The 27,094-nt window shown below is 43.7% G+C and overlaps 1 protein-coding gene across 1 annotated transcript; it reads right to left on the bottom strand.

Annotated features, from left to right (window-relative positions):
* LOC126236800 (uncharacterized) lies at positions 1-25,436 on the bottom strand. The gene is made up of 4 exons (XM_049946390.1): positions 25,339-25,436; positions 11,518-11,659; positions 5,428-5,595; positions 1-460 (listed from the first exon to the last, which is right to left on the bottom strand). The coding sequence occupies exons 1-4, from the start codon at positions 25,434-25,436 to the stop codon at positions 236-238; spliced, it is 633 nt and encodes a 210-aa protein (XP_049802347.1). The 3' UTR covers positions 1-235.
* Positions 25,437-27,094: the final 1,658 nt, after the last annotated feature.

Here is a 27,094-nt window from a genome sequence, read left to right as displayed (position 1 = left end):
TAAATGCATACGCTAATTTTATTTGCTGTGTTTTTATAAAATAGCAGCTCTTAAAATAAGGGGGACAACAGTTAGAATTATTGTCATACCTAGGTGTATTTACATTTAACGACATTAGGAATCGTGTAATTGCGCACAAGTGAAACTGTTAGCATGTCCAAAGATAGTGTCGCTCATACAGTATGCCTGCACTTCAGTCTGTTCTTGTTCAGAGGAGTAGTGCGTCGGTGCGGCTTCAGAGGGAGGCGGCGCGCCGGTAGGAGAGGGTGATGGAGGTGGCGAGGTCAGCGGCCTGGACGGCGGCGGCGGCGAGCGCCATGAGCGCCTCCAGCACCCACAGCCACCTGCCCAGGTGCAGGCTCCCCTCCGACCACTGCTCCCAGTTGGGCCGCAGCTCCGCGCCTGCGCACACCGCTGCCGACACGTGCATCACGATGCCCGCAGCCAGCACCAGGCGGATCTGCAACACCACGCCTCTCGCTTCGTACGAGTTCTCCACCGTGTGTGCAGCACAGATACAAGTACATACTGTCACACAGCAGTCGACATACATTGAGGTGGCAAAAGTCATGGGATACCGATACGTACATATACAGATGACAGTAGTATCGCGTACACAAGACATAAAAAGGCAGTGCATCGGCAGAGTTGTCATTTGTCTTCAGGCGATTTACCGGGTTATCAAGAAGTCAGTACAAATTTGAAAACTGAATAAATCCGGAATAATGTAGATAGAGAGGTAAAAATTGACGCACATGCTTGGAATAACATGGGGTTTTATTAGAACAAAAAAAAAAAGTATTGCTAGACGCGTGAAAGATCACTTGCGAGCGTCGTTTGGTGATGATCGTGTGCTCAGCCGCCACTTTCGTCATGCTTGGCCTCCCAGGTCCCCAGACCTCAGTCCGTGCGATTATTGGCTTTGGGGTTACCTGAAGTCGCAAGTGTATCGTGATCGACCGACATCTCTAGGGATGCCGAAAGACAACATCCGACGCCAATGCCTCACCGTAACTCCGGACATGCTTTACAGTGCTGTTCACAACATTATTCCTCGACTACAGGTATTGTTGAGCAATGATGGTGGACATATTGAGCATTTCCCTTAAAGAACATATTTGCTTTGTCTTACTTTGTTATGCTAATTATAGCTATTCTGAACAGATGAAGCGCCATCTGTCGGACATTTTATGAACTTTTGTATTTTTTTTGTTTCTAATAAAACCCCTTGTCATTCCAACCACGTGTGTCAATTTGTACCTCTCTATCTACATTATTCCGTGATTTATTCAGTTTTCAAATTTATACTGACTTTTTGATCACCCGGTATGTGAAAAAGAGTCCGATGTGATTGCGGTCGCACGATGGGAATCAACACAATCTTAGTGCGCAGTGTTGGTTGGAGCTAGACACATGAGACATTCTGCTTCGGAAGTCATTTGAGAATTCAGTATCCGAGGCTCACAGTGCCAAGAGTGAGCCGAGATCGTCAAATTTCAGGCATTATCTCTCACCACGGACAACCCAGTGGCCGACAACCTTCACTTAACGGCCGAGAGAAGCGGCGTTCGTGTAGAGTTGTTAGTGCTAACAGACAAGCAACACTGTGTGAAATAACGACAGAAATCAATGTGGGATGTTCGATGAACGTTTCCGTTAGGACACTGCGGCGAAATTTGGCGTTAATGGGCTATGGCAGAAGACGCGAGTGCCTTTGATAATAGCTCGACATCGCTTGCACTGCCTCTCGTGGGTTCGTGACCATATTGTTTCGACCCTAGACGGATGGAAGACCGTTGCGTGGTCGGATTAGTCCAGAATTCAGTTGGTAAGAGCTGCTGGTAGGGTTTGAGGGTGGTGGGGACCCCGTGAAACGATGAACACAAGTTATCAACAAGGCACTATGCAAGCTGGTGGTGGCTCTACGATGGAGAGGACTGTGTTCACGTGGAATGGACTTGGTCCTCTGGCCCAACAGAACCGATCATTGACTAGAAATGGTCATGTTCGGCTACTTGGATATCATTCGCAGCTATTCATAGACTTCATGTTCCCAAACAACGATGAAATTTTTATTGATGACAATGCGCCATATCGCAGGGCCACAATTGTTCGCGATTGGCTTGAATAACATTCTGGATAATTCGAGCGAATGATTTGGCCACCCAGATCTTCCTACATCAGTCCCATCGAAAATTTATGGGACATAATCAAGAAGTCAGTTCGTGCACAACATCCTGCATTGCCAACACTCACGTAATTATTCACGGCTGTAGAGGCAGTATGACTCAGTATTTGTGTTGGGGGCTTCCAAGCTTTTTGAGGCCATGCCACGTCGCGTTGCTGCACTACGCTGGGCTGATACGATATTAGGATGTACGATATTAGGATGTATTCCATGACTTTTCTCACATCTGTGTATTTTGTCCTCTATAGCTCTTTCTGTTATCGTGGATATTATTCCCTGTTGTTTTAACATATGCGCTTTATCCTAACTTTTCTTCTAGACAGTATTTTTCATACGTTCTCTTCTTCGCCGATTCTGCAAAGGGCCTCCTCGTTTTTTATCATTCCATCTAACTTTCAACGTCCTTCTGTAGCATCATATCTCAAACGCTTCGATTCTCTTCCGTTCCGATATTCCCAGAGTCGATAATTCACAACTATACAATGCCGTACTCCAAAAGTAGATTCTCAAAAATTTCTTCCTCAGATTAACGCCTATGTTTGATACTAGTAGACTTCCCTTGACCAGGAACGCCACATTGTCTGTGCCAGCCTGCTTTTTATGTTCTCGTTCGTCCTCCGTCATGTGTTATTTTGTTTCCAAGACGGCATATTTTCTTAACTTCGTCTACTTTGTGGTCGTCAGTTCTGACGTTAAGTTTCTTGCTAATGTTATTGTTGCTACCGCTCTTTATTTTCATCTTTCTTCACTTTCCCCTCAACCCATATTCTGTATCCGTTACACTGTTCATTCCATTCAACAGGTGTTGTAACTCTTTCTCAAATTCACTGACACCACCAGTGTCATCAGCAAATCTTATCATTGATATGCTTTCATCCTGAATTTTAAACCCACTCCTGAACCTTTGTTTCAGTTACGCCCGTGTTTCTTTGATGTAAATGTTAAAGAACACTGCATCCCTGCCTGATTTCCTTTTTAATTCAAACATTTGTGTCTTTGTTTATCACACTCATTTTTCCCTTTTAATTCTCATGCATATTGCATATTACTCATCTTTTCCTATAGCTTACAGTTACAACTGAGACAAATTGCCGCATTTTAAGTCGTGGAAGGTTTTTTCTAGGTCGACAAACCCTGTGAAACAATTTTCCTTAGCAGACACAATAGCTGCGCTATAAACTGGATCCGCAGCCTTAAGATTGTATTAACACGTCCGAAGTACTTTCACTGCCAAACAGATGCGCATGACTATAGATTTACGTCACTGACGTCAATTTACTTTATAATAATGGAAAATTTTGATGCTCGCGTGCATTGCGCGAACAGCGATAGTGTGAAGATCAGGCCGCTTTCTTTATCGATGCTGTCAGAAGGCAGAAGCTAACGGCGCCCATTTTAATGCTGTGTGCCTTGTATTCTGAAGACATCCGACAGTTTCGTCTTGTTGCTTCATGACAAAAATATGAGCTTAAGGAACATGTGACCATCTCTGAGAATCGATTCAGGACCTAACAGCCGATATACATTCTAAGCATAAAAAAATTAAGAAACCAACCACGCAGAAATTATCCGATTGGGACGGAAATAAGTAGATGTGACTGATATGTACAGGCCGCATTCGGATAATTACTTCGTGATGGTGTTTTTGTTTGTTTCTTTTAGAGCGTATTTTCAACTCTGTAGGTTTACTGTAGCCCACTTGCATTTGTGCTTACTGTATTCAAACCTAGGTGTTCCTCTCTAATTTTTACCCCACACATTTCTTTTCATTACCAAAGTAAGTATCCCTTGATTTCTCAGAATTTGTATTATCAAGCTATGGCATCCGTTAGTGAAGTTATTCCTTGAATCTCTTTGCTTCGTACTTCGATACTGTACCTGTTTAGTAATTAACCAAACACCGCAAGGAATTCTTAGATCCGATCTATCAGGCACCCGAGAACTGCATCCGATGATTCTATCTGCAGAACAGAAACTAAATAGCTCCTTCGTGGCATTAACTTGCCAACTTCACCAAGAGACTAAGCACTCTTTTCCCTCACAGATACCACAGTTTCCATTACTGGGAAAATTTTTAGTCCAGTTTACAGTGAGGCTCACATTTTATGTTTCCATTTTATTCTTTAACCGATTAAACATCAATGTTGGGAACCAGAAGCTTTCCATGTAACACAAAGCAAATTGAGTGCGTGTCCTCGTTAAACGCCTGCTGAGACAAGCTTTTCGTGAATTTGTTTCGTGTCCACGTGAATACAAAAAATTTAGAGTTTATATATGCGGTTGTGGGACTCGTATCCGTGATATGCCGTGAGGATGCTCATAGAAGAACCAAACGACTGGAGGTATTAAAGTGTTTGATATTTAAACATCCAGGTAAAAACAACACTGATGATTCGTACTAAGAACATGTTTTCGGCAGGTTTTGAATGGAAGCAGATGACTGAGGGAATTAATCCCTACAGTACCGGCCGGGGGTACTTCATGCCCATCTTCTGAAAATATTGTAATCTAGTCAGTTACTTCATATTTTAAAATTTTGTAAAAATGTTTATGGTTTTTAATAAGTTCCTCTGCCAGAGTGCATATAACTTTTGAACTTTCAGTTGAACTTAACCCAAAAGTTTAATAGTCAGTAGTAGACGGATATCACGTTCCCCAGTGAATGTGGTATTCAATTTTGCCAGATTCAGGGACTTACTTAGACACCAGTAGCTCCTTAAAAAGTATGTTGAGAGTAAAAGTCAACAACAATGAACGAAATTTGCATTTTTAAAATTTTTTGTGGTGGTCGCAAAGTCGGTGATACACGTAATTGAAAGTGTGTTGATATTGCTAAGAGTGCGCTAAATGGTATTTTCAGATACTGGACCCTACTTACGTATAAGTACTTATGTAAAAAGTACTCTGTTAATATAATTCAACAACAGTTAACTATTTCTTAATTTTTTTTCCGAGTGGGCATAAAGTACCCCATCCCCCATACCCTGCTGGTGCGCGTAATGAAAAATGCCTGGGTATTGCTAAGGTTAAAGTTTGATGGTAATATAATTCAGCAACAATTGAAGATTGTCTAAAACTTGTTTTTAGAGTGGCAGTAAAGTATCTCCCCCTTCCCCTACTAATGCGCGTTGTGAAAAATGCCTTTGTATTGCTAAGGTAGGAGATGGTATAACGGCAGTCTGCTGATTAGGTGGTGGAGCTGAGGCTAGCTGTTAAAGCGGCCGAGCCGTGGTACTGACCAGCATCTCGTGCATCTTCTGTCCGAGCAGGTAGCTGAGCACGATGACGCTGGGGATGACGATGTAGGCGGTGTAGGCGACGTGCGGGAAGATGAGCTTGGGGCTGGCGGGCACGTGCAGCAGCCCGTTGCCCTCGGCCAGCAGCGCCGCCGCCGCAGTCGTCAGCACCTGCCGGCCAGACACACGCGTCACCTCTGCACTCCTCCACTTCGTTACCTGCTCTTTAGGCTGTTTAAGGGCCTTTCTGGTTGATAAGCAAAGCACAAAACGCTGAATTCTACTTAGAAACAGTCGGCTCTGACTCTCGAGTCCCTTTATATGCTGTCAGCAAATGATCTTCTTCCTCCACGTAATTTAGTGGGCGACAACGGATGTTAAGAGCTATTCGCCGAGTAGAAGTTAGATGACGATCAGTTTGGCTTTAGGAAATTTAAAGGCACCAGGGAGGCAATTTTGACGTCGCGGTTGATAATACAGGCAAGACTAAAGAAAAATCAGGACACGTTCATAGGATTTGTCGACCTGGAAAAAGCGTTCATCAATGTCAAATGGTGCAAAATTTTCGTAATTCTGAGAAAAAGAGGGGTAAGCTATAGGGAAAGACGGGTAATTTACAGTATGTACAAGAACCAAGAGGGAATAATAAGAGTGGACGACCAAAAACGAAGTGCTCGGATTAAAAAGTGTGGTGTCACCGCGAGGCACCACACTTGCTAGGTTGTAGGCTTCAAATCGGCCGCGGTCCGTCAGTACACATCGGACCCACGAGTTGCCACTGTCGACGCTAGCAGACCGAGCGCCGCCACTCGGCTGGTCTTACGAGACAAGCTAGAGCACTGGCCAGTTCTACAGCCGACTTTAAGAAGAATGGTTCACTTGTTATAGCTTCAGAAATCTCATTTGCAGAGACGCTAGTTAGCATAGCCTTCAGCTGAGTCAGTAGCTACGACCTAGCCAGGCACCACATACAATTTATGCAATCACAATTGATCTATATGTGTGAAGCAATCAGAATTGTAAAGAAGTATTCGCAGTTCAGTCTGTAACTGCACTTGTAAATATTATTGTACAAAGTCAAGATCGACGTTCACCGCTGATGCTGAACTAAAACTAAGTATTTAGTTGTATTGCTGTCTACTAACCTTCTAATCAACTAAGATGTTCCAGATACATCCCGTCAAGTATAGTTCATTGATCGTCACGTCAGCCTACGTGATCAACGCGTGCAATTAATGGCCACATCTCGTGATCAGACTAAGAGTCAAATTTCCATGAGGCCAATAGTTCCACCTCATACGTAACAAAAAGGGTGTAAGACACGGATGTAGTTCTTCGCCCCTGCTATTCAATCTACACATCAAAGAAGCAATGATGGAAACTATAGAAACGTTGAAGAGTCGAATTAAAACTCAACGTGAAATGATATCAGTGATAAGATTCGCTCATAACATTACTATCCTCAGTGGAGCTGAAGAAGAATTACCAGATCTGCTGAATTGAATGAAGTGTAATAAGTACAGAATCGACTCGAGAGTAAATCGAGGACACACGAAAGTAATGTGAAGTAACAGAAATGAGAACAGCGAGAAACTTAACATCAGGTTTGGTGATCACGGAGTAGATCAAGTTAAGGAATTTTGCTACCTAGGCGGCATAATAAAGCATTGCGGACAGTGCAAGGAGGACATAAAAAGCAGACTACCACTGGGAAAAGGGGCTTTCCTGGCCGTGAGAAGTATCACACATAGGCCTAAATTTGAGGAAGAAATTTCTGAGACTGTAAATTTTCGAACGCAGCATAAAACATGGACTGTGGCAAAATCAGAACAGAAGAGAATCAAATTATTGGAAATGTGCAGTTCACTTTTGACATGCAGATTGCTCAGTGTTTTCTTTCATTTCCCTGATTTTGTCCACCGGCATGCTTTTAGTAACTAAAATTTTAAGGAAGATTCTTCGACATGAGAAAATTGCATTTCATGGATCTTCTGTAACTGTTAGTTGTACATTGAAGACTGGACAATTAAAATATTATGACTGTAGTCAGGAAACATGTTATTAATGTCTTCATGTTTACTCATTCTTACAAGAAACGAACTAAACTCTTTAGACTGTATATTTATTGATGCAGAAATACCATTTTAAAAAAACGAATTTATAAGGAAATACCTTCATTTTGCATTGCGAACGATAACTGCAAGTGTGCCATATTGTTTGAGGAACTGTTTACTGCTGACAAATCACGTCAGACCGAGGTGGACGAATTATTGATCGATAAATCATATAATGCGGAAGTTGATTTGAAAATTAGGGATTGTTGGAAGGAATGAACACTTCTCGGCCACCGATTTTTGAAGAGAAATAGTACTGTTTGCGAAGGGGTGAACTCTGGAAATGTGAAACCTGTAACTCGTTTAAAGACACCTCTCTAGTGGGTTGGTGGCTAAGAGGGTACACTATGTGTCAGACAAAAAATATAAAAGCCGTGAGTTCAATACACAGTCGGTCCTAGTACCTTTCTTCATGATTTGTTGCTGCTTTCTCCTCTGACAGTAACGCGTATGTGTGAGAAATGGTAATCTGCATCGTGGTTCGCAGTCCACGTTGAACTATGGCCCTCCTCTAACTGGTTGTTTACATTAGTGAAACGGTCGAAGAAAGTCAAAGACATAGCACCTCGAGTGGGATCATGGCTGTTGTCTAAAATTCTCTTGATACTGAGATCTGCTTTATCTGACCTCCTTTCAGTCGAGAGTCGTGGAATACGCACTGTGATTGGTGCCGCAAAATTGGTAGAGTCCTTGTAAGGTTGATAATTCACCTGTTTGGACAAGCCTATATTGTAAATTCTGCCATACTCCAATTGGCTTTCAAACGCTCCGAGTTCATCTCACACCGACCCATCTTCGTTTTACAATAACAATACTCAACTAAAGCAGTATTCAGTAGTAAAAGTACAATCAAACCTGGTTGCTAAGTGGAGTGTGTACAATCCCTTGCAAGCACTTTGAAAAATATATATTGGTTTGCCAGGAAGACTTTGGCAATTAGGTTCTCGGAATATGGGAAAAGCTGAGTGTATAAAAGGCAGGTTCTATCTTAGTGGAATGTATTTTAACAGTAAATTCTCCATATTTTGGATAGTGAGATGTTCAACATACTATTACGAAAAACGGTAAGATGACACCACTGGAAACATTTGAAATCAATAAACCTAATGACACAGAATGTGCTGGAGCTTTGGGTCCGCAGTCAAAATGAATCTTTTAAAGGACGCAATCTTTTCGCCGTTGACTATAATTTTTTATTTTTTAATATACAATTGCAATTTCGTCACTTAGGGCATTTTAAAGTGCTTAAAACAGCGCCTTTGCATAGTTAAAAAATATATGGCCATTATGCGAACACCGAGATATGCTTGGCCTTTGCCACAAGAACCTGAGTGGCATCATAATTGATCTTAAATGAAAATGCTATCAAACAGGTTTCTCTCTGTGTCATCAGCGCAGTGTCAGAAAATAAAATACACAATCCGGCGGGAACAGTGTCGAAACTGCAATACTCCACTGAAGAATAAAACTTTATAGTCAACAGCCGAAAGCTGAAATGTTTAAAAAAAATTCATCTATTTGTATATGACAGAACCAGGTTGCAATAGTGCGATCAGTTTTATTATTCATTTAAAAATGTAAAGATAGCGTTTTTATATTTTAATTTTCCGCGTTCCTTTGCAAAAACTGTATCTGTGTTTCGCTAATATCTCTGTAAGTCACACATTTGATCTTGGATTGCGACATTCAGTTGACATATAGTGATACCCCAAGAAGTTTAAAAACGGGCTGTGAGCAAAGAGATAATAATTGCAAAAAAATCATGGAGGTCTTTATTTTTTCTTGTTACTGTCACATTCTGCCAAACATCGACGGAGAATGAAGTGTTGTTCGATTGTTTAGTAGAATTTCGTGTAAAAATTTGAAGTAAGTCGGTCAGGAATCTCTCGAGATTTTTGCTAATAACGTTTTCCCTTTGCATGTTAGTATCGATAACAGGCCCTCAGCGTGTGAATATTGTGGAATCATTGTTGTCAATCGCTGACAAATAATTGTCAATTTCCGGTATCCAGTACCTCTCAAGGAATTTGACGATATTTTTATTATTTATTTTCAGTTGTGCAAGGAAACGTAAAAAATTCACTAACCACGTCTCAGAATTCGTATTCGTCGACCCGAAGGAGGATTCAGATTGGTTTTGAATACCATTGTATTAGGTTAGCGCTGATGCTGTTTTTTTGATGTCGTCCAGAGATCGCGATACCACAACAGAGTTGACAACGCGAAGCGATACACAGACATCAACGAGGGCTCGCTGCAGTGCGCCTGTCAGCTCTGCAAGCGACTCCACGTTGGGGTCAGTATAGTATCGAGCATTCCAGAGCTTGTAAGGTGCCTCGTACGTGAGGAAGACATTTTTACCAGTGTTAATAAATTATTGTCTCTTATTGATGTATTCACGATAGTTAGCAAGTGCTGTAGTCCGTAGCCGGCCATGAGTTGGAGAGTATTTCCCACGCTGGCTGGCTAGGTGACGAAGCGACCATATGTCGCGCGTAGTGGGGTGGGGCTCGGCGCTGGACCGTAGCAACAAGCGTCAGCCTGACAAATATACATGACGGCTAGTACCGCCATCTTGGCCCCAAAGTCACCGATTTTGGTTATTTGTATTTAATAATTAAAGTCATTTATGACAAAATGAATACTAGGAGGAGCCTCTGGACGTTTAAAACTATTTATCATAATTTTGCCTCGTTAAAATTCACACCCGTTCATTAACAAATGCATATCTTAGTAAGTACGAACTTGATCGGAAATCCACGGACTGTGACGAAACTAATAAGAGATACGGACTGCGCACCAAAGTCGGCAGTCTGCGTTAAAAAAAAGAGCTCTTCCTGTCTTGTTCGATGGTAGGCATGCTCTCGGTTACGAGTAGTTTGTGACATGAGTGTTTCATTATTGATTTAATAGGAATAAAAGTGATATTACGGCATTCTGAATGTTAATTTCGAGTAAATAGATACCCCAAAGTTGATCGACAGGAATTTCAGATAATTAGCTTCCACCGGACAGAGGCATCCAATGCGTCAATGAAGAATCTGCACGGGACGACATTTACGAGAGCTGCACCGCGCACAGGTAGGAGGAAATACGACGACACGACCCACCAAGGCGGATCAAGGAAGGTCCGGCTTACACTCGCAAAGTCCGGGTGGAAATGCTAATCAGTTATACTGTACGTCACATATATCACCTTCTACGGACTCGCGGCTAAGCTGAGTAATAACAGTTTCAGTTTAGCAGCGAGGGGATCTTGCAGGCTCGTCCAGTTCCAGACGTCGGCCACAGCAGTCAACATCATCTAGTAGGACAGTGACAGTTAAGGTTTCAGATCGATATACACTTTTGTCATTGTTGAACATTCTACCTCAAGGAAACAGTTTGTTACTTAGTGCGTCAGATGATACCTTTCTATTCCACAGTACTCCTGTGGCAAGCAAGTGTGTCAGAGGTAAGGTAAATTTTTTATTCAGTGAAGTAATGAAGTGAACTAGTATTTCATGTGTTGTAATACGATCAACCTTCTCCCAGAGCAGGTAATGTTGGGGCAAGACGAAAGGAGTTTCGCCTGAAAAATGGTTCAAATGGCTCTGAGCACTATGGGACTTAACATCTGTGGTCATCAGTCCCCTAGAACTTAGAACTACTTAAACCTAACTAACCTAAGGACATCACACACATCCATGCCCGAGGCAGGATTCGAACCTGCGACCGTAGCAGTCGCGCGGTTCCGGACTGAGCGCCTAGAACCGCTAGACCACCGCGGCCGGCACAGTCCCTGTTGCAAAATCGTTTTTATTTACAGGAAATGACGCGTTTCGTCTTATAGGGCATTGTCAGATTGGCCTGGGGTAAACAAATGACAATAGTGAGGTATATCCAGATTGAAATGGGGAGATACAGAGAGTAAATAAAAAAAGACTTGGCAGCTGAGAGTGTTTTATTTATATGCGCGTTAGCTGTGAGCGGAGGTTACCAGCTGCAGCAGCTTGAGCAGGAAGGCAGCCGAGCAGAGGCTGGTGGCGTACTTGGGCGGCGGGTCTGCTCGGTGCAGGGCCGCGGAGACGGAGACGCGGCGGTAGCCGGTCGCGTACGGCGACTCGCTCGTCGGCTCGTCACTGCAACACAGACGGCGCCGAGACACGCTGTAACATCGCAACATTCAAGTCTGCAAGCGAACGCCATCCTGAAATCATGCAGCCGTACCTCAGAGCCATCCCGTCGGTTCTCTCCTATAAATATTAGATTAGATGTACTTTTCGATCCAATTGACACACGGAACATCTTTCGAGATGTAGAACATGTTAAAAGAACAAGAATACACAATAAATACACCGAAGCGCAAGAGCTGGTATAGGTATGCTTATTCAAATACAGAGAGATGTAAACAGACGGATACGGCGCTGCGGTCGGCAATTCTTTTATAAAGCAACAAGTGTCTGGCGCACTAGTTAGGTTGGTTACTGCTGCTACAACGCCAGCTTACCAAGATTTAAGCGAGTTTGAACGTCATGTTATAGTCGGCACACGAGCGACGAGACACAGCATCTCCGACGTGCCGGCCGGGCTGGCCGAGCGGTTCTAGGCGCTACAGTCCGGAACCGCGCGACGGCTACGGTCGCAGGTTCGAATCCTACCTCGGGAATGGATGTGTGTGATGTCCTTAGGTTAGTTAGGTGTAAGTAGTTCTAAGTTCTAGGGGACTGATGACCTCAGAAGTTAAGTCCCATAGTGCTCAGAGCCATCTCCGACGTAGCGATGAAGCGGGGATTTTCCCATACGACCATTTCACGAGTGTACCGTGAATATTACAAATCCGGTAAGACATCAAATCGCCGACATCGCTGCGGCTGGAAAAAGATCCTGCGAGAATGGGACCAACACCGACTGCAGAGAATCGTTCAGCGTGACAGAAATGCAACCTTCCGCAAACTGCTGCAGATTTCAGTGATCGGCCATCAACAAACGTCACCGAGCGACCCATTCAACGAAACATCATCCATACAGGCTTTCGGAGCCGAAGGCTCACTCGTGTATCCTTGATGACTGCATGACACAAACCTTTACGCCTCGCCTGGGTCCGTCAACACCGACATTGGACTGTTGATGACTGGAAACATGTTTCCCGGTCGGACGAGTGTCGTTTCAAATTGCATCGCTTGTGAATGGCCTCGTACAGGTATGGAGACAACCTCATGAATCCATGGACCCTGCATGTCAGAAGGGGACTGTTCAAGCTGGTGGAGGCGCATGGAGTGATATGCGACCTCTGATACATCTAGATACGACACTGGCAGATGACACGTACGTAAGTGTCCTGTCTGATCACCAGCATCTATTCATGCCCATTGCGCATTCCGACGCACTTCGGCAATTCCAGCAGGACAGTGCGAAATTCCACACGCCCAGAATTGCTACAGAGTGGCTCCAGGAACGCTCATCTGAGTTTAAACACTTCTGCTGGCCTTCTAGCTCCGCAGATATAAACATTATTGAGCATATCTGGGATGCCTTGCAACGCGCTATTCACAAGAGATCTCAATCCCCTCGTACTCCTAAGGAGCTACGGACAGCCCTGCAGGATTCATGTTGTCAATTCCCTCCAGCACTACTTCAGATTACAATGATCGTATTACCACACTGAATTTGTGCAGAGTCAGTTTGTACTAATACTCTCATTATTTGATATTACTACTAAAACACACACACACACACACACACACACACACACACACACACACACACAGAGAGAGAGAGAGAGAGAGAGAGAGAGAGAGAGAGAGAGACTGCTGATATCACGAACACACATTCAAAAGTTGGCAATGAAAAATAAAACGTGCAACAGCATCTGGGAAATTTTTCAGTAGATATTAAATTATAATTAGTGTCATAGAAAGGCAGAAAGTGCCAGAACTGTTTATAACCTAACAGTATGATGTTCAATATGTAAAACAAAATGGTGTAAACACAAATATGTATAATTTCATGTCACTGGGGATACCTTGCAAATAATAATGGCGAAATGCGTATAGTAAGAAAAATTTGTTCCATTCTGTTGTAATTAGACGGATCTGAAGTAATAATTATCAGCATTTTATCACACGCAACTTCGGATGACAGGGCAACAAAAGTTAAAGAGATTACTTCACAATTTTTTTGTCATTGCAGGGTCTCGTTAAGCTTTGTATGTTTCATTTCCACAAATACAACGTCCGTCTCTATTATCTTTCTTTAGTCATTCTTATCAGTACAATTCTATACGTCGTACGTTTTCTCCTTTTCTACATTTAGATCGCTAGTTCACTGTCTCTTTCAGATTCTTCCTGATTTCTCGACTCTTCAATAGTAGTACCATGCGAGGTGGCGCATTCGTAAAACACAGGACCCACTTTCTGGGAGACGCTGGTTCTTTTCCCCGTCCACCCATCCAGATATACGTTTTCAGTGCTTTCCCTAAAACGCTCAAGGCAGTTGCTGGTATGGTTCCTTTTAAAATGTCATCACCATTTTGCTTTCCCAACCTACCTGAATCGGATTACAACGTCCATCTCTGATCACCTCGTCGTGTACGGGACATTAAGTCTTACTCTTTTTTCATTTTTAAAAAATAATACGCTCTACTACTTTCATCAGGATTGGAAATTATTAAAAGTCGTCCTACATCATCGTCAACGCTTCCAGCCGATTGAGTATTTCATACAGTTCTCTTCCACAATTATTTGAGTGATTATTCATCTTTTATTTTGTCTGTAAGTTTCTTTCCAGTTCAGTTTTCTGTCACTCACATTGTTCAGTTTGAGGTCCGACTGATTTGCTTCTCGGTCATTAAATCACGCTGTCCACTCATTTCTAGTACGATGTCACAGAGTTTTAAGCCATACGTATCAATCAGTCATAAATTAGGTTTATGTCTTTCACTGAAAGAAACACAGTCATCAGTTTTTAAGTTTGAAAACACATAATCTTTAATTTAAGGACTAAACTTTGATTTCTGTCAAATGGCTCTGAGCACTATGGGACTCAACTGCTGAGGTCATAAGTCCCCTAGAACTTAGAACTACTTAAACCTAACTAACCTAAGGACAACACACACATCCACGCCCGAGGCAGGATTCGAACCTGCGACCGTAGCGGTCGCGCGGTTCCAGACTGAAGCGCCAGAACCGCTCGGCCACCAGCGGCCGGCAACTAAACTTTGATTTCTGTCTCTAAATAATAGCAGTGTCCGCTATACGAATCAGCTTCCAGAATTCCAATTTCATAACAGTAACACAGCGTGCTCCTTACAGAATGAATTTTAATTCACTCCCTGTGTGTTCTGTAACTGTTATAATTTATCAATGACATGTATACAGTTTTGTATTGCTTCTCACTCGAGTAAATAAATAAAAATTGACATACTGATACTACTTATAAGGTTTATAGGTATTACATCCACTCAAAAGTAAATGAGTTTCATAGACCATTTATTTCCTGTACATTTCAATTCGTATACTCTGTTTTATTATGTAATATTACTTCTGTGTTTCCTATTTTCGCCGGCCGGTGTGGCCGTGCGGTTCTAGGCGCTTCAGTCTGGAACCGCGTGACCGCTACGGTCGCAGGTTCGAATCCTGCCTGGGGCATGGATGTGTGTGATGTCCTTAGGTTGGTTAGGTTTAAGTAGTTCTAAGTTCTAGGAGACTGATGACCTCAGATGTTAAGTCCCATAGTGCTCAGAGCCATTTGAACCATTTTTTCCTATTTTCTGTTTGTGAGTCTTGTGGTAGCGATGACGTATTTTGTTCTGCAATATTTACTTTCCTCAGCGCTTGTATTTTTCTCTCTGATACATCACATTCACTATCCTTGAGAGTCCAATTTTTGATGTTATGCCAGTTCAATATGATAAAATACTTGAAACAATTAAAAAGTGCGAGACCGCTATTACAAAGATAATTTCGTAGTTCAGGAGAACGTTTCGCTCAAGTGAGTCATTAATACACGGAAGAGCCAAAGAAACTCTTACACTTGCCTAATATCGTGGTGGGCCCCCGCGAGCACGCAGAAGTGTGCAGCACGACGTGGAATGGACTCGACTACTGTCTGAAATAGTGCTGGAGGGAATTGACAACATGAATCCTGCAGCGCTGTCCATAACTCCGTAGGAGTGCGAGGGGGTGAACAGCACATTTCAAGGTATCCCACATATGCTCAATAATGTTCATGACTGTGTAGATTGGTGGCTAGCGGAAGTGTTTGAACTCAGACGAGTGTTCCTGGAGCCACTCTGTAGCAATTCTGGACGTGTGGGGCGTCGCATTGTCCTGCTGGGATTGCCGAAGTTTGTCGGACTGCACAATGGGCATGCATGGATGCAGGTGATCAGACAGGACGCTTACGTACGTAGCACCTGGCAGAGTCGTATCTAGACGTGTCAGGGATCCCGTATCACTCCAACTGCACACACCCCACACCATTACAGAGCCTCCACCAGCTTGAACAGTTCCCTCCTGACATGCAGGGTCCACGGACTCATAAGGTTGTTTCCATACCGCCATCCGTTCGACGCAATTTGAAACGAGATTAGTTCAGCAGGCAACATGTTTCTAGTCATCAACGATCCAATGTCGGTGTTGACGGGCCCAGGCGAAGCGTAAATCTTTGTGTCGTGCAGTCATAAAGGGTACACGAGTGGGCCTTCGGCTCCGAAATCCCGCATCTATGATGTTCCGTTGAATGGTTCACACCTCTGACACTTGTTGACGACCCGGCATTGAATTCTGCACAATTTGCGGAAAGTTGCACTTCTGTTTCGTTGAACGATTATCCTCAGTCGTCGTTGGTCCCGTTCTTGCAGTATCCTTTTCCGGCCGCAGCGATGGCAGATATTTGATGTTATATCGAATTCCTGATATTCACGATACACTCGTGAAATGGTAGTACGGAAAATCCCCACTTTATTGCTACGTCAGAGATGCTGTGTCCCATCGCTCATGCGCCGGCTATAACAACATTCAAACTCACTTAAATATTGATAACCTGCCATTGTAGCAGCAGTAATCGATCTGCGCCGGACACTAGCGGCGTATTCTGCCTTTTTACATATCTCGGTATTTGAATACGCATGCCTATATCTGTTTCTGTGGTGCTTCAGTGTAAATCAGATAATACTTACATGACAGTTTTTTGCCAGACATTTCACTATTACAATGACTGTCGTGTTCTGTAGATGCACTCAAGCACTAAAATAGTAGATGAGTGAAGAGGAAATTTTCAAGTCTGAAACCAATAATCGTGTTTTATGTGAGCAAAATATGTACATAGAGGGAGTGGAGAAAAGTATGGAAACACCACAAACACAACACATTACTAAGCCTAATACGACGTAGAAAAACAGCTGGCATTCAAAGCAGCTTAAAGGCGTAAACGGAATCGGGAAATACAGGTGGTGTATGATTCGCGAGGGAATCTTATACCATTCTTCTTGCAAAACAGAGGCAAAGTTAGGTGACGATGATGGAAGTCGATAGCGATGACACACCGTTCTTTGAAAAGTAGACCACAAAAACTCAGTAATATTGAGATCTGGTGACTTTGGTGTCCAAGAGAGATGCGACGGTTCATCCTCGTGCTCACGAAACCAGCCGACGATGTGAATTGTGTGAGCAGGGGCCCTATCGTCTTGTAACAAACATTCTACTATGGGGTGGACCTGATCAGCCACAATTGTCACATAATCCTTGGCAGTAATGTGAACTTGCAGAGTAACCATGGTTCCCATGGTATACCACGGTATGACTGCCCAAATTATCACCGAACGCCCACCATGTTTCACTCTTGGGACGTAAGCTCGATCAGAAGCTGTAAACAGTGTGAAACGAGATTCACTCGACCAAAAGACTGTTTTCTGTTGCTTCATAATACAGGTTTTACGTATTCGGCACGACGTTTTCCTGTCACCGGTATTGGCATAACTGATGAGTAGTTATGTAATTCCATTTAGCCCTGTAACTCCCTGCTTATGGTGCTCCCTTCATATTGTGTAGGAGCTGACAGAGTTTGCGAACGCGACATTCAGTTCTGGAGTGACTTTTGCAGCTGTCGTCGTGCTATTTTTCATCACAATCTTCTTCCGTGACTGTCTGTCACGATCACTTAGTACACATCCGACCGTGGTGTTACTTGTCGGATAATGTTTCTCCGCTTTCCCTATACGCAGTATAAATCTTCGATACGGTGCCTCTTGAAACACCAGACACTTACGCTACCTTGATTAAGAAAGCATCCACCATACGAACGCCAACAATTGGTCTTTGTTCGCAGTTTCTTAGCTCCGACACACTGCACTCACAACCACACAGAACACTGTTCTGACTACGTCTGACAGTTTCAGCATATTGAGGAAGTTGCACGGGTGCCGTTCTTCGTCAAACACAAGAGCGCAACGCATAGACGTTGTTAGTACCTGCATTATGTTCAGGCAAACATTTCTGGCGGTGTTCTCGTATTTTTGCCCAAGCACTGTATATACTCTTGCTGATCGCTATTTTTATGTTAATATGACGTATAACTTTCTACTGGCAGCAATCAAACGTGCGTAAATCGTTACAACACAGAAGTTCACCCGCCCGCGGCAGGAGGGGGGGGGGGGGGGGGTCTTGATGCTCGGTTCCTATGTGAGCTAGGAACGTGGGGTGCAAAGTTTTCGGCTTCGCCCGGACAAGTGGAAGTGGAAGACCATCTCTCTGAGAAGAACCGGTAATGGCTGAAGACCGGAGTAACACAATTGAGGCAATAATGGACAATGTGAGAATCAATCATGCATCAATTGTCAGCAGCTCGCTTGACATTTTGATATGTCAAAGGTCGCCGCCCGTTGGGATCCGCAACTGCTTCACACCCATTCAGGAAACGCACCGAACTGAGGCAACAGCGGAAGGGATGGACCTGTTTCAGGCCGACCCACAATGAAGGAGTGTAATGGCCCTGAGACAAAACAAGCATTGGAAACGTGTGGTTTCAGCATCATCTTTGGAGAAAATGGTGCTATGCTTTTTGTGGAACAGCCATGGTGTGGTGCTAACAGATGATGCTCGTAAGGAGCAAAATGTCACAGGAGCATACAACGGAAATATGCTGACGAGATTACGGGAGGTTGTGAAGACGAAGCATTCCAGGAAACTGTTCAAAAGGGGGGATTTTGCTCCATGACAAGGCCTCAGCTCATTCTGCACAGGACGTAGTCACACTTGCCGCTTCTTTGGACTTTGAAATATACCTCACACCACATGGTGTCCGGACATGGCATCCAGTGACTTCTTCCTCTCTCCTCGGATGAAGCAACCATTGAATAGCAGGCTTTTCCGGAATGACGAAGAGGGGAATATTGTAGATAAAATGTTTCCTTAAGGGACAAAATGCAGAATTCTATAACCAAGGTCTCCGCCAAGTCATCGAAAGTTGCGAAAAAAAATGCGTCGCATTGAAGCATGAGTATACAGAGGAGGACTAACGCCATCAGCAAGTTTCGTAGCCGCAGCTTGATCTTTCGTTGTTGTAGTTAAAATTTTATGACTACTCGTTGTACAGATGCTACTTTCCTCTCCCTGTCTGATGAAAGACAGGGATAAATAACACAGGTCAACAGTTAAAATGTGACAGTAGAAAACAGCAATTTCCTATGTATTTTGAGCTGTAAAAAAAAAAAAAAACGAATTTGACATTTAAAATTCGTCTTTAGGTCTTACTTGACAGATACAGTACAAAACTCTGTTTTTATAATAAGTAAGCGTGAGGCGCTACATGACGTTAAAATACCAATGTACAGCTTTTTTAGTTCATCATACAGGTTGATTCTGCTGCCTCTACCAATGTCGTTTTACGGAACCCACGATTTCATATCTGGCCTTCAGAAACCACGCGCGAGATTTTCATACTTTCTCGCTCGCTACGTGCGAGATATTAGTTGTACAGAAAAAAATGAACGGGATCTTTTTGTAGGAAATTTAATGTTCTTAAATATTGTATTGCGATGCGTTTTCGCTGAAGGTCACAATTTTCTAGTTATTCAAGAAAAACATACAAAAATGGCCTTCAAACGCATCTCAATGCCCATCCCTCACCAGTCAAGATATCTAGTTTGTTGATCGTGGCACTCCCTCCTACCACTGCACAAGAATTTCCGACAGCATGTACTACTCCCGATGTTCGACCTTCTTTGGTATCTGTTGATTGGGTTACTACGCCACCAGCGTAGTTGACTATTTCGTTAACATCATCAATTTAAACGTGCTCCTGAGAATAATCAAAGACAAACGTCTTTTGTAAATCTTACTCTAAAACTAGTTACGTTTAGAATTCTGTCTAAAGTAAACCGTTACAAACACAGTAGTGTCTTATTCAGAAAGCCTGCGGAAACAACTAAGTAATTTTTTACTTTCAGCTGTTAAAATACACAAAATTGCTAGCTGAAATTTTTCATAAACGTCAGTTTTACAATTTGGAAGTGCTTGACTACGCCGATGGCGTAATATGCCAGTCACTAAAGACCAAGAAAGGTCGAATGTGGAAAATAAAATTCGTGCAATCGCAAATTCTTGTACAGTGGTAGGAGATAGTGCCATGAACAGAAAACTAGAAATCGTGACGGGTGAGAGATGAAAGTGGTAAAAGAGGTTCGTCTGAAGGTCATTTTTGTACGTTATTCTTAAATAATCCGGTAACTATCGCCTCTAGCGAAAATGTATGCCCGTACAAAATGTAACTACATTAAATTTACTAGAAAAAGGTTCTGTTCATTTGTTCTGTAGAACTAGTAGTTCGCGCGTAACAATCAAGAGAATATACAAATCTCGCGCGTGGTTTATGAAGGCCAGATACAACATTGTGGGCTGCATAAAACGATATTGGTAGTGGCAGATGAATCACCATGCATATATGAGGGGCGTTCAATAAACAATGCACTACATTTTTTTCTCTGCTAATTTCGGTTGAAGAAATGCGTAATCTGTTGTGGGACATCATCGAATGTTCCCGCTTCAGCCCTATAGTTTCTTGAAGCTCCGATAGACGCTGGCGCTATTAGCCTTCATAATGGTATCTGTAACGGTAATGCTTTCCAAGCAGAGAGCTATCAATGGGTTTCTCTTGGCGGAAAACCATAGTATCGCAGATATCCATAGGTGCTTGCAGGATGTCAGTGGATGCCTAGCAGTGAACAAAACCATGGTCAGTCGTAGAGCGAAACATTTGACATCACCGCAACGAAGTCGCGCAAACCTGTCCGATCTCCCGCGTGCCGGCCGATTCACACGGCTGTCTGTCTCTCCCGCAGTGTTGAAAGGTGCGGTAACTCTCATTCGAGGTGATCGGCAGAGCACAATCAAACACCTCGCAGCTCACCTGTCCTCACACAAGTCTGCGCACTTCGTTGGCCCTCGTTCACCCTATAGCCCAGATGGTGCACCGTCCGACTTCCACCTGTTTGGCTCCATGAAGGATGCGCTGCGCGGGAAGCAGTACGTAGATGATGAGGAGGTTACTGATGCAACAAGACGTTGGTCCGACGTCGATCAGGAGAATGGTACCGTCTGGGCATAAAGAACCTGCCAGTGAGATGGCGTAAGGCCGTCGCTTGAAGGTGAAAAGTAAGGTTTTGTAGCCCAAAAAGTTGAGAATAATATGGTGTATTGGAATCCTGAAAGAAACCAGTCTGCTTTCATAAAAAAATGTGTTGCATTACTTACAGAAGAGCCATCGTAATTTGTTTGTTTGAATTATTTGTTTGCAAATTATTTATAGTGAAACTAGAAGTGTCCTTTTGTTCTCTCAGTTTCAGTTCGTCAGCAGACTCAGATAAAAAAAAAAGATAATATCACTTCACTGCGTAAGCGACCCAGACCGATTCTACTATATCTGTGGGATGTGATATGTGCGAGCCAGAAACATCATGTTACTTCAGTAATGCAGCAGCACATCCTATTATTTTGGGGTGAAGTTCAGTGATCAAGACAAACTGTGGGCACCTCATGTTTGCTGCAATTTCTGTTTTGCCGATTTGCGTGGCTGGACCATTAAAAGTGGGCGTCCAGTCCCGTTTGCCATCCATATGATTTCGATGGAGACGACTAGTCATGTACATTATTGCAGTTTCTGCATAGTAGATGCTATTCACAAAGGTCTGTCATGAAAAAAGAGATTGAAAATCACATACCCCATCATCACGTCTGCTATCCGCGCAGTTCCGCATGGAGATGACTTGCCTTTACCGAATCCGCCAGGGGATTACATACTAGAGGCAGATGCCGATGAAGCCAAAATGGGAAAACATCTGATATAATACACTTTGCTTCAACATCACAGAATCTTGATTTTGCAGCTGAATAAATAATTCTAGGTGATCTAATTTATTTCGTTCGAGACCTAGGTCTTCCAAAAAATGAAATTGAGTTTGTAAGTTCTACGCTGAAACAATGTAGTCTTCTACGAGTGAAACCGCATACTAATTTGTCAATCTATAGCACACGGGAGAAAGATTTCATTCAATATTTTAACAGGAAACTAACTAAAATGTATGCTGTGACGTGAATGGTTTGAAGACAGCTTTCGATATGGTACAGGGACGAGATGGATGAGGCTGTTCGTAGATGCATCAGAGCTTATTTTGAAAGCTGTGTTGCTACATAATAGGAATTATATGCCTTCAGTTCCTGTAGGTATGCTATCCATATAAAGGAAACATATACCAATGTGAATTTTTCTTGTGGAACCAACTAGTAGAAAAGCCGCAACTGACAGATATGTGGATACGTCAGAGTGACTGCAGTATTGGTGGGCGTGCAGGTGAGATGCACAAAATACTACTATTGCTGTGTGAGTGGGACAGTCGGGATCGATTTGCAGACTACAACGGAAAACACTGGTCTCATGGGAAATTCTGCGACCCGCTTATAAGAATGTCCAGCACAGTTCGCTGGTAGATTGAAATAAAATTATTCAGCCGCCCTTACACATCACTCAGCCTCAAGAACTTTGTAAAGGGAATGAACGAGCGTGGAGACGCTTCCAAGTACGTGAGAGACACATTTCCACAGCTGAGTGAGATGAAATGGAAGGAAGGGTTCTACACTGCTCCTGAAATCTCTATAATTCTTGTGTATCAAAACACTGACTTAGTCCTCCAGGGGAGTGAGAAACAAGCTTGGGAATCATTTAAAATTGTTGTGCATGACATCTTGTGTGACAGAAGGGCTGGAAATTCTGTTGAGCTGGTGAACAACCTGCTGGACAAGTATCGTCGCCTACGCTGCAACATGTCGCTCAAAATGCACTTTCTTGACTCACATTTAGACTTTTGTCTGCGAAGCCGCGGAGTGATGAGCACGGTGAACGGTTCCAAGAAGATGTGTTAATAGCGCAACGAAGATATCACTGTCGGTGGAATTGTTCTCTGGTTACAGACTACGGTTGTATATTGTTTCGAGATGCTTAGGAACAGGATCACAGTAGACAAGCAAAGACGCAGTGCCCTCCCCTACAGGAGCACACGTCTGTGTTTGATGTCTCGTTTTGTATTCATGTACAGGTTGGTAATAATTAAAGTGCAGTTATTCACGAAGTTCCATTGTGGGCTTAATTATTGTATGGCAGTGAAACTTGGTAGATATGCTTATGCGTCATTGCGGAATCGATTTACGCTGGGAAAAAATAGATCCGCTTCTGGCCACCAGGTGCAAATATGGCGCTTTGAATGCAAGAACGACGTATAGAAATGTTCCGATATCTAACGAATTAGGTGGCAGAAAAGGTCAAACAAGTAAGTAGGGCATAATGTTCATTTTATTATTAATCGCAGCTTACACAATTTGTTCACTATGAGCATCGGAGATGTCGACGAGATGCTGCATCCGTAAAACTTTGTGATTAACAGTGGTGGTGGTGGTTAGTGTTTAACGTCCCGTCAACAACGAGGTCATTAGAGACGGAGCTCATGCTCGGGTTAGGGAAGGATTGGGAAGGAAATCGGCCGTGCCCTTTCAAAGGAACCATCCCGGCATTTGCCTGAAGCGATTTAGGGAAATCACGGAAAACCTAAATCAGGATGGCTGGAGACGGGATTGAACCGTCGTCCTCCCGAATGCGAGTCCAGTGTGCTAGCCACTGCGCCACCTCGCTCGGTATTTGTGATTAACAGTTTCCTGCAGTAGTTCCGCTGGAATCTGAGTAACGTGTTCCTCTACGCTGCCCAGCAGATCAGGTAGACTGATCGTGCTCTAGTAAATGCGTTATTTTAGTTAAGACGTTCGTGGGAGCTTGTGTTAAGCAGATCGTTCACTGGGCGAGCGACATTTGGTGCTGCACCATCTTGCATGAAAACAGTCCCTTCCACACAGTTGCGCTTTTCCAAAGCGGGAATCATATACCATACGAGGAAGTCTCGGTAACGTGAAGACGTCACGGTAGGCTTGACAGGATCTCTGGATGTATTCTCTTCCAAGAAGAACGGACCGAGAATAAAGCTGCTTGTGAAACTGCACCATACAGTCACATACGTCGAGTGCAGTGGCTCTTCGTGCACAACATGCGGTTTAACAGAACCCAAAATTCGGTAGTTCTATGTATTCTCTACACCCTGTAGAGTAAAATATGCGTCGTCACTCTATAGAATATTGCCCGGTCGCATGCCATCAGCTTCGATCCATGCTAGAAATGGAAGAGCAAATCCAGAACGTTGCTGCGGATCTTGTAAGGGTACCAGTGTAAAATAGACGGAAAACTTTCGGTTGAAATGTCCATGGGATGGACAATTCTCATTACACTGCAGGAGCACTAGCACTACTCGGGGCACGTGCTGCATGGTCCGTTACACAACATCAAGCTCAACCATGTTTTCGAATTCTTTATCATCTTATTTACACCACTTAAAACTATTTAAAGACACTGGGGATCTTCTCAGAACTTTTAGTCGGCGATACTCTCTCGGTGCAGCACTGTAATTGCTGCCGTTCACATAAAGCAGTTTCACTAACCGCGCACGGTCTGCCTTCTCGATAGCCGTAATGTTTACTCACGTTATGGCTTCTCAAAGCCGGCCGGAGTGGCCGAGCGGTTAAAGGCGCTACAGTCTGGAACCGCACGACCGCTACGGTCGCAGGTTCGAATCCTGCCTCGGGCATGGATGTGTGTGATGTCCTTAGGTTAGTTAGGTTTAAGTAGTTCTAAGTTCTAGGGGACTGATGACCACAGCAGTTGAGTCCCATAGTGCTCAGAGCCAGCTTCTCAAATGAAAGCGTCGGTGTTATACCGTCATACATATAGAGTACAGCGCCAGATTTGCACCTGGTGGCCAAAAGTGGAACTATTTTTTTTGTTCAGCGTAAATAGGTTCCGCAATAATGCATTATAATATATACCAAGTTCCGCTGCCGTATGATATTTACAGCCCTCACTGGCCCTCTGTGAGTAGCTGCACTTCAAATTATAACCACGCGGTATGTTTGTGTAGTTAAGTATAGTATGTTTCGATCTTATTTTCATTTTTAAAAGTTACGTTCAGACACTTTTTACTAGTTTCATATTGTTGCGTCTCACTGACACTCTGTTATTGAATATCTCCAAGACGGGAGCTGATAAAAAGTTAGTAGAAGATTCTTATTCTACAGCTCCAAATTAGTAGAGTTCTACATCTTTCATTCAGGTAATATAAAAAAAACTCCGCAATTAACCAGGAACACCGCATAGTGAGCTCGTGTCGGATGTAAAACTGTCGAGACAGTTCAGGTGAGAGCGCGCGCTGCGGGTCGGTGTGGCGGAGTACCTGATGGATCGCATGAGCATGCGGTAGGGCGAGCGCGCCGCGGCCGCCGCCGCTGCAGAGCCGGCGCAGTCCTCCTCGGCGACCGCCGGCAGCGACATCCCGGACACCACTGGCCGGGCCAGCCGACGACGGCTTCCTGCAGCCCGCACGCCGCTTCCTGCCAGCGCTCTGGAAAACTCCAGTCAGCGGCTCTGCACGTGCTACCCGAATCGTCCGTGTTTGGGACCTCTCAGCGGGTATCTTCGATCGTCGGAACGTCTGAAGACCTTCACCGACCATTCACTCGCTATCTTCGTGCAACATCAACGTGAAGCTGCTGCTATTCACCGCAACTGACAATCTGAAGTGTACTGGTAGCAAAAGTGTTGGTTGGGCATGGCATCAAAACGTGAGATCAACAGAGTGATAGCTTTTGAAAAACCCACGATAGGAGGGGGTTTAGTAACTGATGCAACACATTCTGTTTTCTGAAAGCACGTTGGTTTTATTTAGGATTCCAAGACACCATATTATTCCCTACTCTTTTGGCTACAAAACACTATTTTTCAACTCAATCGTTCTTCAGTGCGACAGCCTTACGTCTCCTTACTGGAAGGGCCTGTATGCCCGCATAGTACCACCCTACTGGTTAAAGTCGGAGCCAATGTCTTGCTGCATCAATAACCTCCCCATCATCTACGCACTGTTTCCGCGGAGTGCGTTCTTCATTGAGCCAACCAGATGGGAACTCGGAAGGTACGAGTTCTGGGCTGTAGGGTACACGGGGAACCCAGCGGGCATGCCCCTTTGTTCGACGAGCGTGTCAGCACTGCCAATAAAGACGTCCTGTTGTTTAACGGGGTGGTAGATTGTGATCCACCGGTCGCCTCGAATGAGTGTGTCCGCACGTTCCAGCTCTGCAGGAGTCACAGCTGAGTGCGGCCCGCTGGCACACAGGAAGTCGGACAGGTTTGCACGACATTACTGCGATGATGGCAGATGCCTCGCCCAACGACTCACCGTGCTTTAGTTCACTGCCAGCTCTGCGTAGACATTCTGCAGGCGCCTATGAATATATGCGATGCTCTGGTTTTCCTCCAGAAGAAAATGACAGCTCTCTGCTTGGAACACATCTCCTTTACAGATGCCGTTTTGGAGGCTAGGTACAGCGCCACCACACGTAGGAAATTTATGAAACTAAAGGGCTGAATCGGGAATATTCCACCATGTCCCACAATAAATTCCGCCCTTTTTCAACCGAATTAAGCCGAGAAAAAAAATGTGTTGCATTACTCATTCAACGCCCCTCGTACTATGGTAAGAAAGTTGCGTCATATGCCCACTGCTGGGTATGGTATTTCGGTAAAAATCTCTGCAATGCTTATTAGTGATGTTAAATCATCTGCAGTGTTGCTGGACGAGATACAGCAAGCAGGGGTGAGTTTTCTAGAACTACAGATAATATCCGAATTAAATTTACTGAAGATGCCTTTATGTAAAAGGAAAAGCAAATAAACTACATTGCAGCAAGGAAACACGTTAAAATCAATAAAACGAACATAAATGTGGCTGTTGGGTGCATGGTCGAACATTTGTCCCCAGTTGCCGTAAGAACTCCCCATCCGCCACCTCCACCTCACACTGCCCCCGTCCTATAATTACTGCACAACGTAACCAAACAAGTAATTCCCGTTTCACCCGTGCGAGAAAAAAAAAAAAGGATAAAGTAACTGTAATGCCTAGATGAGACTGTATCCAGTTTTGTATGACAGAGAAA

This window comes from Schistocerca nitens, chromosome 2 (assembly GCF_023898315.1).
Source record: "Schistocerca nitens isolate TAMUIC-IGC-003100 chromosome 2, iqSchNite1.1, whole genome shotgun sequence".
Taxonomy (NCBI): Eukaryota; Metazoa; Arthropoda; class Insecta; order Orthoptera; family Acrididae; genus Schistocerca; species Schistocerca nitens.
The sequence above is the reverse complement of the archived record's forward strand: the minus strand, read 5'-3'. Positions and strand labels throughout refer to the sequence as shown.

Excerpts from the sequence above, each read along its gene's own strand:
- LOC126236800 (XM_049946390.1), bottom strand. The coding sequence starts at position 25,436 with ATGTCGCTGCCGGCGGTCGCCGAGGAGGACTGCGCCGGCTCTGCAGCG. Across the intron at positions 5,596-11,517 it reads TGCTCAAGCTGCTGCAGCTG|GTGCTGACGACTGCGGCGGC; the intron begins GTAACCTCCGCT and ends TCTGGCCGGCAG. Across the intron at positions 461-5,427 it reads AGAAGATGCACGAGATGCTG|ATCCGCCTGGTGCTGGCTGC; the intron begins GTCAGTACCACG and ends GTGGTGTTGCAG.